Here is a 15,068-nt window from a genome sequence, read left to right on the forward strand (position 1 = left end):
CGGACGGGCAAGGGCTGCGCCGGGGGGGGCGGAAGAGGACCGCCTCCAACAGCATCACCTCCGCGGGGACAGAGAGGCAGGCGGCGGCTGCACCCGCTGATCCTGCTGGGGGAGTGACGGGACCCCCCCGGCCCTGCTGTGCGCACTGGTCCTCCAGGGGGGATGCGAGAGGGGCGCCGGCAGGGACCGAGCCATGCGGTAGTTCTGGTGTCTCTGGGTGGGCTTCGTGTACCCCCAGGCAGGACGGGTTAACTGCTTTAGTGTTGGTCCCCAGGGGGGAGGTCGGTGGCCCCCCCACGCTCTGCCACCGAGCACACGGCTCCCCCTCATCTCCCCCTGCCCTCTCAGTTCGGCTCTGGATGATCTGGCACACGGAGGGAGGAGATAGCCCCGTGTCCCACCGGCATTCTGAGCTCTGCCGGGTCTGCGCAGGGCAGCGCCGCTGGCTCCGCTGAGGCTTTCCGAGGCTGCTGCAGGGAACTGCCACTGAGTTAATCCCGTTGTCTCCGCGGGGTCCTCAGAAGGTGTTTACCCACAGTGGAGAAAGGGGCCGGAGGTCTCACTTTAGGAATGTCTTCCTAATCTCTAATCTCAATCTCCTCTCTGGCAGGTTAAAGCCATTCCCCTTGTCCCAAGCCCCTCTCCAGGTTTCCTGCAGCCCCTTTAGGCACTGGAGCTGCTCTCAGGTCTCCCCTTCAGGACCCTTCTCTTCTCCAGGCTAAATCAGCCCAGCTCTCTCAGCCTGGCTCCAGAGCAGAGCTGCTCCAACCATTGCATCAGGGGTGAATGGCCGCGGACCACCAAGGAAATAATAGTACTAATGATAATAATAACACCAAAACCACCCCCCCCCCCCGCCTCCTCCCCTCTGCCCGCATCGGAGCGTGTGGTTTGTGTTTGGTGCGTCCCGTCCCGTCCCGTCCCGTCCCCCTCCTTTCCCCTCCGCTTCCACCTGAAGGAATTTATGACACAGATGAAAACTGAGCCGGAGCCGCGGACGCAGTGATGTCGCCGGGGGATTAAACGGGGTGGAGGTGATGTCACCGTGCCTGCACAGCACAACACACACACACACACACCCCCGGAGGAGCGGTGCTGCCAAGGGAGCGCGATCGGCCCCACGTCACTCGTGCCACCGGTATAAATGCGGTCCCGCGATGTCCATGGCTGTCGGCGCGGCGGCTCCCGACACTTGCCTGCAGCCGGGGCGGCGGCGGAGCAGGAGGAGGAGGAAGAGGAGGAGGAGGAGGAAGAGGAGGATGCTGCGCGCCTTGGTGGCGGTGTCCCTCTGGCTGCGGGTGAGCCCGCGGGCGCAGGGCGCGCCGTGCGAGGCGGTGCGCATCCCCATGTGCCGGTCCATGCCTTGGAACATCACCCGCATGCCCAACCACCTCCACCACAGCACCCAGGAAAACGCCGTCCTCGCCATCGAGCAGTACGAGGAGCTGGTGGCCACCGGCTGCAGCCCGGTCCTCTCCTTCTTCCTCTGCGCCATGTACGCCCCTATCTGCACCCTGGAGTTCCTCTACGACCCCATCAAGCCGTGCCGCTCCGTCTGCCAGCGCGCCCGCGACGGCTGCGAGCCCATCATGCGCCGCTACAACCACAGCTGGCCCGAGAGCCTCGCCTGCGACGACCTCCCCGTCTACGACCGCGGCGTCTGCATCTCCCCCGAAGCCATCGTTACCGACCTGCCGGAGGGTGAGCCCCGGGGATCCCCTCTAACCCCCCTGCTGCCCCCCGGGGGGCTGCGGAGCCCGCAGAGCCCTGCCCCGAGGGACTCCCCACTGCAGCTTTCCTCCCTCTGTTCGCAGATGTGAAGTGGACAGACTTCACGCAGGGTGTGCTGGTGCCCCCGGAGCCCGACTGCAGGAGCCGCGGCCAGGGTGAGCCTCAGGCACCCCCCAGCTCCCCTCCCCGGAGCCAGGCCCCCTCTGGCACCCCTCAACCGTTTCCTTTTCTCTTCCTTTGAAGAGCGATGCAGGTGCAAAAAGACAAAGCCAACGCTGTCGACTTACCTGGCCAAGAACTACAGCTACAGTAAGTGCATGGGGGGATGCTTCTCTTTGCCCATCCCACCACCTTCTGTGCCTCCTGTGAGTTAGGCAGCTCCCTGTGTGTCCAGGCCCTGTCACCATCCCACCTCAGCCTTTCCCAGTGGGTTTTTGCCTGAGGACACCTCAGCCCTCCTCTCCCAAGCCCCATCGCTGCACACACCCATGCAGGCAGCAGCAGTCATTGCATAGGTTATGGTGTGTTTCTGATAAAGCAGATGTTGGTGATGTGAGCTGGCATCAACCGGTTGCTCTGCAGAAAGGGTGCCTGCTGCTGCAAAGGTCACTCTGAAAGTGCAGTTCAAGCTAATGTGAGCAGGACTCTCAGCCAGCTCCTGTTTTCATGCAGTGGGTGGAATAGACAGGGGTTTATCACCTAAATAAAACTTGTAAATGTGAATGTATCTGAGACAGGGTGAAAAGTTAGTACTTAGAAATCCATATATTCATTTACTTACCAGCCAGAGTTTCACCTGGTATGCAATTATCAGACAGTAGTTGAATTCAGGGACAGTTTGCACCATCCAGCAAGGAGGTGGCTGATAGTTTAATTGTACATTCCATGACATATTGGCAACACAAGTTAATACTCAGCCCTGTTCCCCCTTTCCCCTCTTCCCCCCCTGTTTTTCTGATGCTGGGAGTCAGGAAGAACATGGATTAAGATTAGGTAAATACCAGATTAAATATTTATAATGTCAATAGAAAACCCCTATTAGCTATGAATTAACATGTAGTATCATGGTCTTTTGCACTTCATGGGCTTTTTCTCAAATGACAGTCATTTCTTCAAGGGATTTATTCAGTTCTTCTGCAATAGGGTGATTATATCCATTCCATTCCTCTTTGATAGCAAATGAAAGTAAGTTTGTAGTTACTTCTTTGTTAGCACAGGGAAAAAACCCAATATCCAAGCCCAGTTTGGTGGGAAAAATCAGAACATATAACTTAGGTCATTTCATGCTTTTTTTTGTTATGACATTTTGGTGCTTTTATATCATATATTTGTCTTATTCCTTAATCTACCTCAGTGCAAGATAGTGGTGTGGTCAGGTAGGATAATGAGCTTCCACATTGGGCTGAAATATATGAGAAAGCAATGCTATGAAATGAGTATTCTGAAATGAAATGCAGGTGTTAGTGTTCCTTGACTAAAAACTGTAGGTTGGGGTCCAAAATTTAATTCCATTGAATTTGTGAAGTCAAGATTTTGGTTGTGGGAGGCAGGTTTTTATACAGCCTCCTGAAATAGCCAGACCTGCTCATATGGAAAATGAACTGAGAGATAAGGCAGGACAAATAATGAATAAAATCAGGGTTCTTTTTTTTCCCTTTAAAATAATATATATTATTTTATATGTGCATATATTATTTCTGTATCCTTTATAATAATCTATATCTAGTCAAACAGTGTTTGTAGCTGGTCAGAACTTGGTTTCACTCAGCCTTGCAAATGGCTTGTGAGTCTCAGCTGAAATCCCTCATGTGTTTTGTGGCTGTTGCACATGTCCTGATAAAGTTAGCACAAAAACCACAGGCTGCACTAAAATTCCTGGCCTCCTGTTTTCTGCACATGAAGTTTATTCCAACTGTGAGGAGATCCATTGGAAGGCTTTTGAGCTGGTGGCTGCCAGGGACAGCATCACCCCATGGTACATACGCTTCTCATGCTTGCTTCATTGAAGAGTTCTGTGACCATAGGACCCTTCCTATTGTGACATCTTCTAGGACCTAGAGGTTTTCATGCTGAAAATATGCTTCATTTCTCTGATTTGGTACTTGTCAGGAGAGAGAAGGGGTGAAATGCTGCAGTGGTAGATACTGCCGGGGCTCAGAGTACAAAGTTAGCCAGGGACCATCCTCAGAGCAATCTGCAGAGTTTCACCTTCTTGCAGCCACACAGGTATGCAGTTTTCCTCCATAAAAAGTGAAATATGACTGTGTGTTCAGAGTCAGAAGAACCTGTTTCAGAGTCTGCTTTATACAAAGATCTTGCTACTAGTGAATAACACAAAGACAAAAGATGAAAACAAGTATAGCCCTTTCATAGAGCGGATTCCAGCATTCCTAAGCTTCTTGGGTTTTGACTGCTTGTTTCAAACCTTCATTTCTTTCTTCTGTCTAAGAAAAGACTTTGGTTCCTGGATGTAGCCTACAGGAAAAATGATTTTATTACTGAAAAGACTTAATTCACACTGTTTGTGGGGTAAATTATTCATTACTTAATTGGAAATAGCCAAATGTGGCTGTAGAATGGGTTTTATTTATGCGAGGGGTTGCTCAAGTCTGAGTCAAAGGAGCTCTTTGTGTGTGTGGTTCCAGGAGAGATCACTTGGCCTGATCTGGCAGAGATTTAAGCACATGTTTAACTTCACAGTTGTCAACAGTGCTACTGAAAACCAAATTGGGATCAGGCCTCTGTTATTGTAAGCCACTGTACGTGCCCACACATGAAGCACTCGCAGGTTCACAGCCGAAACAACAGCTTCCAATTGAATCAGTTTTATTTAACACTGAGATGTGTTTAATATCCTAAGACTGTTCCCTGTTCTCATGCCTCTCCTTTCCTAATTGCAGTCATTCACGCCAAAGTAAAAAGTGTGGAAAGAGGGAACTGCAATGAAATAACCACTGTGGTTGAAGTCAGGGACATCCTGAAGTCTTCCACACCGATTCCTCTGTCCCAAGTGCCTCTTATTACAAATTCCTCGTGCCAGTGTCCACCGCTTCAGCCGAAGCAGGATGTTCTCATCATGTGCTATGAATGGCGCTCAAGGTGAGCCCTGGGGATGTGGTGCAGGGAAGTGATGTAGTGTTGGGTGGGAAGCAGGACCAGCAAAGCTCCTTTCCTCCTCAGCAGCCTGGCTTGTTGGTAGTTTTTCTTAGCATCACTCACACATGTTTCAATTACTTTGGCAATTAACTTTTTCCATGGTGTTTATAAAACCTGGTTCGCACATGGAGCATAAACGCTGGTGGCATTAGGTGCTGACAGCGTACTGCTTAATGCATTGTGCAGCACTTGAGGCATCTCCAGCTGTTTGGGAGCACTTTCCAGGACCACTTCCCATAGGTATGAGCTACAAGCTTGATGGTGGTTGGAGATGGTGCTCCGTGTTGGCAGAACCATGTGGAAGGTGTAGTTCTGCCTCACTGACCACAGATGAGGGGACAGGAGATGATACCCATCTCACCACAGAGCTGCTGAAGGGCCAGGCCTTCTCCACCAGCCTATCCATAGCTTGGACCAGTGCCATCAGTGGGATGTTTCTGATCCCACAGCTATACCAGACCAGCCAAAACTGCAGCCGTTGGAGCTCCAGCTCCCGGATGGCAGATGAAAAGTAAATAGTCTTGGAGCAGCTTGCCAGGGCTGCTGTATGATTAAAAGACAAAACAAAACTGTAGCAGCCCTCTCATCTGGCAGTCAGCCTGGCCCCAGGCATGGGAGGAAATCCAGCATGCTGGTCTGGAGGGGAGGGAGAGGTGAACCACAGCTCCCTTTTGTCTCTGGGCCTTTGAGGCAGAAGGGGTCACCCCGTCCCTGTTAGCATCCCAAGTGCAGCTGTAGCAACACATGCCAGCAGGACCAATATGTCCATGTGCATGTGTGCTGTGCATGAGAGGCTGTTTGTAAAGTGTGCAGGCTGGTTTTGCATAGTGATGTGACTGTAAATTGATCATGTGCACTTGTAAGGACCACAGAACATCTCTGTGCAGAACTTAATGGGCCATATCCATATTCTCAATGAGGTTTAGCTTGGTATTTTCAAAGCATTCCATCAGAAAAGTTGCCATCTGATACCTTATGACCTTAACTTGTTTTTGTGAGCTAACAAGCATAGTATTGTAATAGTACACAGCACTTTACCTCTCCAGGTCTGGAAGTGTTTCACAAAGGTTAATCTAGAGCCTTCTACTTGTGTTAGCCATTTTGGGGATATATGCTTTGTTGTGGCTGCCCCATCCCTGGCAGTGTTCAAGGCCAGGTTGGACACAGGGACTTGGAGCAGCTGCTCCAGTGGAAGGGGTCCCTGCCCTGGCAAGGAATTGGAATTGGATGAGCTTTAAGGTCCCTTCCAACCCAAACCAGTCTGGGATTCTATTCTCTGAGTCACACAGAAGGACCAAGATGGTGATTGAAGAGCATTGAGCTGCAGAGGTTTGTTGGAGAAGGCTCTCAGAAGGATGTCAGGAGGGGGAGATTTCAAAAGTGAAGGACTGCAATCTGCTTCTCCATCACGATGGAAAAACACACCATTCACAAAGTATCTTGTGATGTTTGTTTAAAGGTCACTGAGGTTTTTAATTTCATATAGTGTACTAAAAGGGATTTGAAAAAGAAACAGAAACTTTTATATGTATTTCCTGTTGAACTCGGTGGCATGCAAACAGGAGGTTTTGAGTTACAGCAGCCTGTTAAAATGCCAGGAGCAAAATGAGTGGAAGCTGTATCTCCACCCAAGTCAATGGCAAAAAACCCCATTGCCTGTCAATAAGGTTAGGGTCTCACCCAACAATTTGACCTGAACAGAAGCTGCATCAGATGTACACTGTGATGTGGTTTCATTCATCACAATGTGGCCTTAGCTTTAACCCTGTATGTTAATTCAGCATCTCTGCAATGATATAGTTGTTTCTATGTTGGCACTTAGAAGGTGTGACATCAGGCTGCTTTAGAATAAACTCCTTCCCAAGCTGTTTAATGCATGTACATTTAATAGTTACATTTTTGTTTTCTTCACTTGATAACACTTACACTCAGTATTTTCATACAGGACCTAGCCAGATTTCATTGCTAGGCAAGGATTACTGACCATACTTCTCCACAATCCACTTCAAAGCACTAATGAAGTAGTTACATGCAGGAAATGTATAATACTGCATATATTCCTGTATATATTTATGTGTATAACTCCTCATGTGTTTGTAGGTAGAAATTGAGATGATTGTAAGTGATCAGATAATGTTTCACCATTCATCAGCTCATCTGTAGTAGCTGGTGAGTGTGAAACTTCATTTTAGTTCATTCAGAAGTAAAATACATTACTTTTAACTACTCTTCTGCACCCAAATACAAACAAACATATAATGGGCACTGGGAAACAATATATGTACATACACATTTAGTTTCATGGATGTTACCTGACCCACCACTGCTTTTTATCAGTGACCAAACCAGGACAACTTTCTGCAGGGAAGGACAAAGGGCTCTGAATGCCTCTGGAATTCTGGCCATGCACCGCAGTGTTGGCTGTAAAATCTGACTTCTGTCAAAAACTTTGTCCTGGTTTTATGGAGCTGGGTGTAGAAGTCCAGCAGTGTCAGTGTGTAGGAATCCATTGGGAAGTATTTAGGGATGGAGAAAAGCATTTTTCTGCCTAATGCCCCATACACAGAAACCAGCAGTACCAGTACCTGCTGGAGCATCCCAGCGTCAGTCTGTGTTAAATCATCTGGAATGACATCTCAGGAATCAGTCAGAAATACCTGTCACTTGTATTTGTTTCTTAACCTTCAGATTGATGCTTCTTGATGGCTGCCTCGTTGAAAAATGGAAGGATCAACTGAACAAAAGGTTCAAGGTAAATACAACCAAAGGGAATACTGAAAGTTACATACCTTTGTTCTACCTCAGCCCTGAATAACTTGCTTGACTTTCAGATGTCTGTAACACCCGTGGGTACTGTTATTTTCATGTTAACACTTCCGTACTTCATAATGACATATAAGTGTAAGTGAAAATCTGAACGTTTTAAATGGACTTTGCTGCATTAAAGATTGGAGGCTGGAGAGACAGATTTCTCACTACCTACTTCCTACTAAAGACCCACTGGAAGTATTGGGCACCCCCTCACTGGTTTCAGGGAACACTGGGAGGAAAAGTCTATGGTGTAGAGACCTGGGAGGCAGGAACAGCATCTGCCCCTGATTTGGGCGGCTTCAGGGTAGTGTTTGTTATCACTCCGTGCTTGTAAACTCCTGTTTCTTATGGAAAGAAAGGATGGGTCAAGACAATGTCTGATTCTTCATCATGCTTTTAGAGATGGAATAAAAGTTATTTCTGGAATTTAGGACAGGTTTCAGGGCATTAAGGACAAGCGTGTATATTTTAGTTATGGGCTGACTGGCAGTTGATAAAGAGGCACAAAGGTGCAGGTATCTGTCAGTAGAAGCTTCAGGATCACAGATATACTTCTTGCAGGAAATTCATGCTTTTGGCATTCCCTTTTCTGCCCACTTTCTCATGTAAAACCCATATGTAAAAAAAACCCCATGTTTTAAGTCTTTCAAAATTACAACCATTGCAATTGCAGATGATCCCAGGTGGGATTTAGGAGAACAGTGACATATGATCCAGACTTCTGCATTCCCTTAGTTATCAGCTTAATGGTCTGTTACTGGCACACAGTGTGTTTTAGTGTCCTCCTCACACTGCTTTGTCATCTCTAATTGTGTCTTGGAAGTAGTCTGGACATCCATTTCCAGGCTGTCAAGTAGAGGCACGTGTGCCAAACAAAATGCTTCTCAAGCATGTATCGCTCCCTCTGATCTGAGTAGCTTAAGAAATTAAATCCTCATTGTCACATGCTTGAGTGGGACTCATCAAATGCCTGCTGATAGTCTGTGTTTTATACAGATGCATGCACCGACCCTGACCACACAGAGAGAGCCAGTATGGAGCCAGGTATCACAGTGGCTTTGTTTTAACACCCGTCATTCATCTCTGATGACTTGCATCCAACTTTGATCTTGAGTTACCACTTAAAATGAATGCTTTGAGCTGTCTGTGGCCCACAGAGGACAGTTGTTAACACAACCACAGCATGGCTGATCTCTCCTCTAGCCAGGACAAGAGTCTGAGTTGCAACAGGGTCAGTGCAGAGACAGGGAATAGGGAATTTCCCAGAGATACTAAGCAGGAAAGGTGGAGAGCACTTCTCTTGCTCTGATCACTGGGCAAAGCCCCTGCCTTTGTGAGCTTCAGAAGAGAAAGTCCATTTACAGAGGGGGGAGGTGAGACCCTTCCCATGTTCTACTATCATCTACCTGACTTCCTTTGAAATAAGCATTTCTGTTCCTAGAGGTGAAAGACTCCAGTCTCTGCAGTTTCCACAGGGATTCTGCTGAGTAAAGGTGTAGGTGCATCATTCACAACCATTTCATTGCCAATCTAAACCCTGTGATTTCAGTGGTCATCTCCATTGCCTGTCCATAAGATAAGATCTTTCATGCCCAGTCCTTTTTACCCCAGGGAAAAGCAGGACTGGAAAGTAAATACCACCTTCTATTGTAGCTGTGTGTTTAAATATGTGCTATGAAAGGACAGTCTGAGGAAAAGGCAAGCACGTTCATCAGGAGAGCAAAGAAGGGCTTTGCAAAGGAGTTCAGATCCTGTCTTTTTGACAGCAGGGTGCCAGCATCCCCGGATTGCTGTAAAGGCATGGGATGTGCACACCCATGCAGCATGCACACAAGATGTGCTGCTGTCATTTCCATCAGCTGGCATCATGGAACATCTCCCACACAAGAACATGGGCAGGTTCTTGCTGCAGACAGCCTTGACATGCTTGACATCAACAGCCCTGCAGGAGAGAGCACAGACCTGTTGAACCCAGCGTTATTATCAGAGCTTCAGGCTACCTTTGATGAAGACATAATTATTTATGGCTAATGTTCCTCCCTAACTCAGCCTCTTTCTCTCCTGCACTTCCACAGCGGTGGGAACAGAGACTGCAAGAACAGAAGCTGCGAAGGGCCCGCAGTAAGAACCAGAATGCAGGACGCAGTGCTCACAGTGGACCCCCAAAACCATCAGCCAAAAACACCAACCCGCTGGTCAGTGGCCCCAAAAAGGCCACGAAGATAAGAAACGGCCAGAGAGAAATCAACCCTAAGAAAGTATGAGCGTGCAAGGGGCAAAAGACTTTTCTTCCTGCACGATGAGGGTCGCAATCTGGCTTGGTCAGCAGGTTTTATTAATCCAGAACTCATCGATTTACAAACTCCTGGCAGTTTCTGCATAGACCTTTTTGCTGCACTTTACTTTTTCAAGGTTTGCTTTTCCTTTCAAGCCACTGCAAGCCATAGAGTGTAGGTTTGTGTTAATGTGTGGCAGGCTTATTCAGGCTGAGCTTTATCTTAGGGCTCTGATTTGCAGTTCTAGCTAGAACTAGCCTTGACTGCCAGTGGTTTTAACTCCTTGTGCCGGTTGCCTGCTCTGCTTCCCTGCCAGAGGTTGGAGAGCTGCATGGGGCATCATTCACAACCATTCCATTGCAAACCTGAGCCCTGTGAGTGAAGAGCTCTCTCCTCAGAAAGTGCATCAGTGTAGTAGCTGGGGAGTTAGTCTGGGAGTAGCCTTCGGAGCTGAAAGGGATGGTAACCTCTGGCTGATGCTTCAGGCAGCAATTATTGCTGGAGCTGAATCTATCTGCTCTTTGGAATCACAGCCCTTGTTCAAAAGCATAGTTTACCAGTAAGCACCTGGGTATGTGTTATGTGATTATTTTAATGTGTGTGCCAAAAAGTATGCTTAGGGTTAATCTGGTGGGTTTGTGTAGAAAACAAAACCATGCATTGAAAGCAGGCATTTCCTTTCTTTAGTTGTTCTTCAGGCTTCTGTTGTAATGATTTCAGTTATATTTAAGCTCCTCATTGAAAAATCAGTATTTTTTTAAAGGACAGATTGAAGTGAAGCTGATCTGCACAGTTCCTGAAAGCAACACTTGTGTGTGCTGTAATCTAGCTTCTTCATGAAAACTGGAATAGAAGCAGTGTTCTATGTGTAACTGACAGCTACTGTACAGTATGAAGGCGAAGATAGGGCTTGGTGTGGCTCAGTGTTCATTTGGGTAATTTTTTATCGTTTGGCACCGTATTTCTAAGCCTTTCTCTGATACAAAATAAATAAATAAGTGACTAAATCAATAAGGCTTGTCCCTATTAATGGACTTCTCAACACAGCTGCCTTCAGTTCTGCTGATCAGAACGTAACAGTTACGCTGCAAAGGGTCACAGCCAAAGCAGATGCTTTTATTTATGTACTAAGTTTTACTGACTTAATATTGGCTGCTTGAGGAGTTATAAGGGCAAAGGTGGTTTCAAGCTAATCAACCTAACTCCAAGGTAGGGTTTATGCCCTCCTTCCCAGGCTGTGCTTGGATGAGGCAGTATGGATAGGTCAGTCCGATTTCTGTTCACCTGCATTAACATCATAAGAGCTCATGAGAGACATCTGGAAGACATTCCTGAATTCCAGCAGCAAAACGAAGGATGAGACTTGGCAATTCTGGTATCTACAAACCAAAATGAGCATTTTTATGATACAGAGAGTCTATGTCAGGATAAAGGAAATAAAACAGGAGTTCTGGTGTAGGTTAAAGTAAGGATTTACAATTGGTCGTGTCAGTATGGTGGTCTTTGTCACTGCAAGAATTCCAATGGCATTTGCATGCATGAAATTCAGGGCACAATATGCCAGAGAGCTTTTGGTAGCAGCAGTACTGTACTTGGAAGTATGCTAACACAAACTGAGGACATAGATGCCAAGTTAGATGCTTAAAACAAAGGGACAGAGGTGTTGCAGAGAAGTGGAATAATAGTGTATGGGGTAGGCTGGGGAGGGGAATAACCCTACATGGTCATTTGTTGAGCTTTGAGCAGACGGTTAAAATATGCAGAGGTCAGCGTTTGAATGTAGCCCTTGCCATTAATTCTGGGCAGATGCAGAACTTTATCTCCATGGAATATCCGCAGAGTTAGATCCAAGATTCAATCCAGGTGCCAGGAATGCTGAGTATACATTGCATCTATTGACTGGAGTGGAAATCACGTGTTTGTCTCTAAAGAGCCAGACCCCAAACTCAGGTGCCTAAATGCAGCTGATAGGTGAAACTGCAATCCTGTGCAGTGGAAGAGAAAGGCTGGAACTGAAATTGAAAGAGGCAGAATTTCACTGCAGACGACTGAATCAGGTGAGTTTGAAAACGCTGACTCAGGTAAGCATGATCTGAAAGATTAGTATGATTGGAAAGCTTCTGAAACAGTGTGTAGTAGGAGTCCTTAAGCTCTGGTTACCTGTTGATCCCAGCTTAAAGTACCCTAATAAATATACATAAGGCTAGCTATTAATAATGAACAGCAGCCCTATCGATGTGATGCTGAAATAACAAACACCAAAGCTGTGATGTTTCACTTTAACAAGTGAGCACAGTCACGTGTGGTGTTTGTTGCATGAAACTTGTGGAACAGCAAGACTTCATAGCAACATAATACATAGTTATGTATTATTTTACCACTGTCAACATCAAACTTTCAAAACCTTTTGATATCAGAGAAAAAAAATGTCAGGAGTTATTTTCTGCAGAGAATTGTCACCATTCCTTCTGTAAGTTACCATCTTTAGACTGACCATTCCAGCACGTTGGAATAAACTTCGATGCACCGAGCCTGATGTCTGCAAACTCCTTGACATTTCTATGCATGCTTTATGCTGACTGACTTTCATCCTGATAGGGTGAAAACACCATAGGAGGTGTTTTTCTCCTTATGGAAAGGCAATACGACAAAAAGTGGGGGGTATCATAACACAAAGAACAGATGTGCACACAGGGTGTGGGAATAAGGTAGTGTGTGTTCCCAAATCCATTTTGTTCTACTTTTTAAGAAGCCATGGGTCAACCCAATTCAACACTAACAGAATTCACTCCAGTCTGAACATCCCTTACAATTATTAACCCACTGCAGCATCAAATGCCAGGTGAATCCAGACCCAGAGCATCCCCCCAGCTGGCAGCCTGCTGTCCTTCCTTTGTGCAGCCGTGAAATGGATGTGGGAGCAGCGAGGGCTGTTCAGTGCCCACATGGCCTGCTCACTACTTCTGCTCCCCAGCTTGTGGAAGGCAGTCGGGTTCAGCGCTGCTTGCGCATCCAAGGCCAGACGTAGTCATTGCTGTATCAGTGCACCCCATCACGGGAGCCATGGTTGTTCCATTTAGCAGAGTGGGCAAATAGCTTGCTGATGGTTGGAAGCAATCACTACACCTATTTGCAGTTGAGAAATTAACAGGCCCAAACTTGACGTGTCAAAAGCTCTTTCTTGGTGCTGCAGCTGCCTTCCTACTGAGGGGCTTGGCATTTCTTGCATATAAAATTAAAACTGCCCTGCAACACCCAACACAGGCTCCTACACACCTCCCACACACATGTGCCTGGTTCAGTCAGAAACACCACTGATTGTTTGCACTGAATGTTCTAACCTCAGTTCCAAAGGACTGAAACCTGAAAAAATATTTACTCAAAGTATGAATAATTGGCACCGTTTTAGCTCACTGTGAATGCAGATCACAACTGTTTTAGGAACCGCATTTTAACAAACCCCATAACTTCCCCTCCAACAAGACCTGAATGACCCGGTCACTTCAATTCAGTTCAGTGTTGCAACTTCTGTCCAGTCGTTGCCTGTAACTGAGGAATATTTCCTGCACCAATAAAAAGATTTTTCAGGCCAAAATACTCAAACAGCTCTTAAATCATTTTATCCACCATTGGAACCTAAATGCCAAATGAATGAAACCTGAAAAAATACTTACTCCAATTATGCACAACCAACACATGCTTTTTGGTTGCCCTTAGGAGTTGAATGGAAATGCACATCTGAAAACGTTTCCTCAGCCAGCTTTTTCAGGTGAACCACATCAGCCCCAATTCATTTTAGAAACAACTGTAAATCCATCAATCTCCATCAACAAACATTCAGATTTTTGTTTCCATTTATAGTAAAAAGACCCAATAATGGGTGAGTTATTAATTTCTATGACTTCTAATTAGACCTAGTCAAAGCTCTGTGGATAAACTGCACTCAATTTCAATTGCTGACACTGTATTTCCTGTAATATCTCTGAAATTAAACAGCATTCCTATTGGAAGGTGATGCAGGATTTTGAACTTGCTTGTCTGGTAAATGCTTCAGTGGCTTCCAGGTAACTATATTATATTAACATCAGACTGGCTCCTGCTGTTGCTGGTAAAAGTCTTGTGGATAAGACAGTATGGCAAAAAACATAACAAAAAACATCTGGAATGGAGATGAGATTGCTAAACTCAAAACCAAAAGTAACCTTAATGTGCCAGGCAGCCTGTGTTACAGATGACAGGTTAATGGATGCACCAGAGAGATCAAGGGATGCTCCAAACACACCAACACCCTGAGTATTTTGAGTCCTTCTGATTACAGTATGGTGAAAACTCAGAGCACATCAGTATCTATCCTTGGAGGAAGGTAAGCAGGAAGTTAGTAAATTGCTTACAAAGAACTGCGGATAAAGTGAATAGATACTTGCAGGGTCTGACTTAGCAGTGTAGCTCAGTCACCAGCCAGGGCAAAGGCAAACCAGTGCAGCAGCACATAACCACAACCTAACTGGTTATCATCCTAAACTGAAACAGATCTCTGATATAGTCTTACTGTCAAATTATGATTTCATTAGGTTTCCTAAAGAAGGAACTATGTGGCCTGTTGTACAAATAAACACGCCCTGTGGTTCCGTTCTCTCCTGCTGTGACAAAAATCAGAGGAATAATTATGTTATCTTTTGTTAGTGTTGGAAGAGTTTTCCTCACGTCCCTGCACTACCTAATTCTGTGCTGAACCACGAGATCTTCTCTAAATAAATGGTCGTGAAGGACACGTTCTCTTTTAATCTGGCATTTAGATAAGAGGTAAAAGGACAGAGTTAGATATTCCCTAAAATATGCAGGCAGAGGAGCTGTGTAAATTGAACTGCAAGAAGATTTGAATCTGTGATGCTCAATGGACCATGTTCCTCCTGCCTATAGATGCAAATGCTTGCTGATCCCATCACAAATGCTCACATTCTCAGAAATCACACCTCTGCCTGTGTCACAGTAATATAAAATGTAAAGAAGTCTAAATTGTGTGCACAACACCTGAGCGTTGAGTTAAACTTTTAAAGGGACAAAGTAGCCTGTTCAAATATTGACAGTATCTAA

The 15,068-nt window shown here is 46.1% G+C and overlaps 2 protein-coding genes across 3 annotated transcripts in view; one reads left to right on the plus strand and one right to left on the minus strand.

Annotated features, from left to right (window-relative positions):
* ANLN (anillin, actin binding protein) overlaps positions 1-15,068 on the minus strand; it is an 819,922-nt gene that overhangs the window by 341,277 nt on the left and 463,577 nt on the right. The gene's annotated exons all lie outside the window — the stretch shown is intronic.
* Positions 993-10,985, plus strand: SFRP4 (secreted frizzled related protein 4). Its single transcript, XM_005145071.4, is given in 7 exon segments — positions 993-1,209; positions 1,211-1,701; positions 1,815-1,886; positions 1,975-2,040; positions 4,632-4,830; positions 7,576-7,639; positions 9,774-10,985. Coding segments are annotated over 7 exon segments (1,146 nt in total). The 5' UTR covers positions 993-1,144; the 3' UTR covers positions 9,963-10,985.

Source organism: Melopsittacus undulatus, chromosome 1 (genome assembly GCF_012275295.1).
Source record: "Melopsittacus undulatus isolate bMelUnd1 chromosome 1, bMelUnd1.mat.Z, whole genome shotgun sequence".
Lineage (NCBI taxonomy): Eukaryota > Metazoa > Chordata > Aves > Psittaciformes > Psittaculidae > Melopsittacus > Melopsittacus undulatus.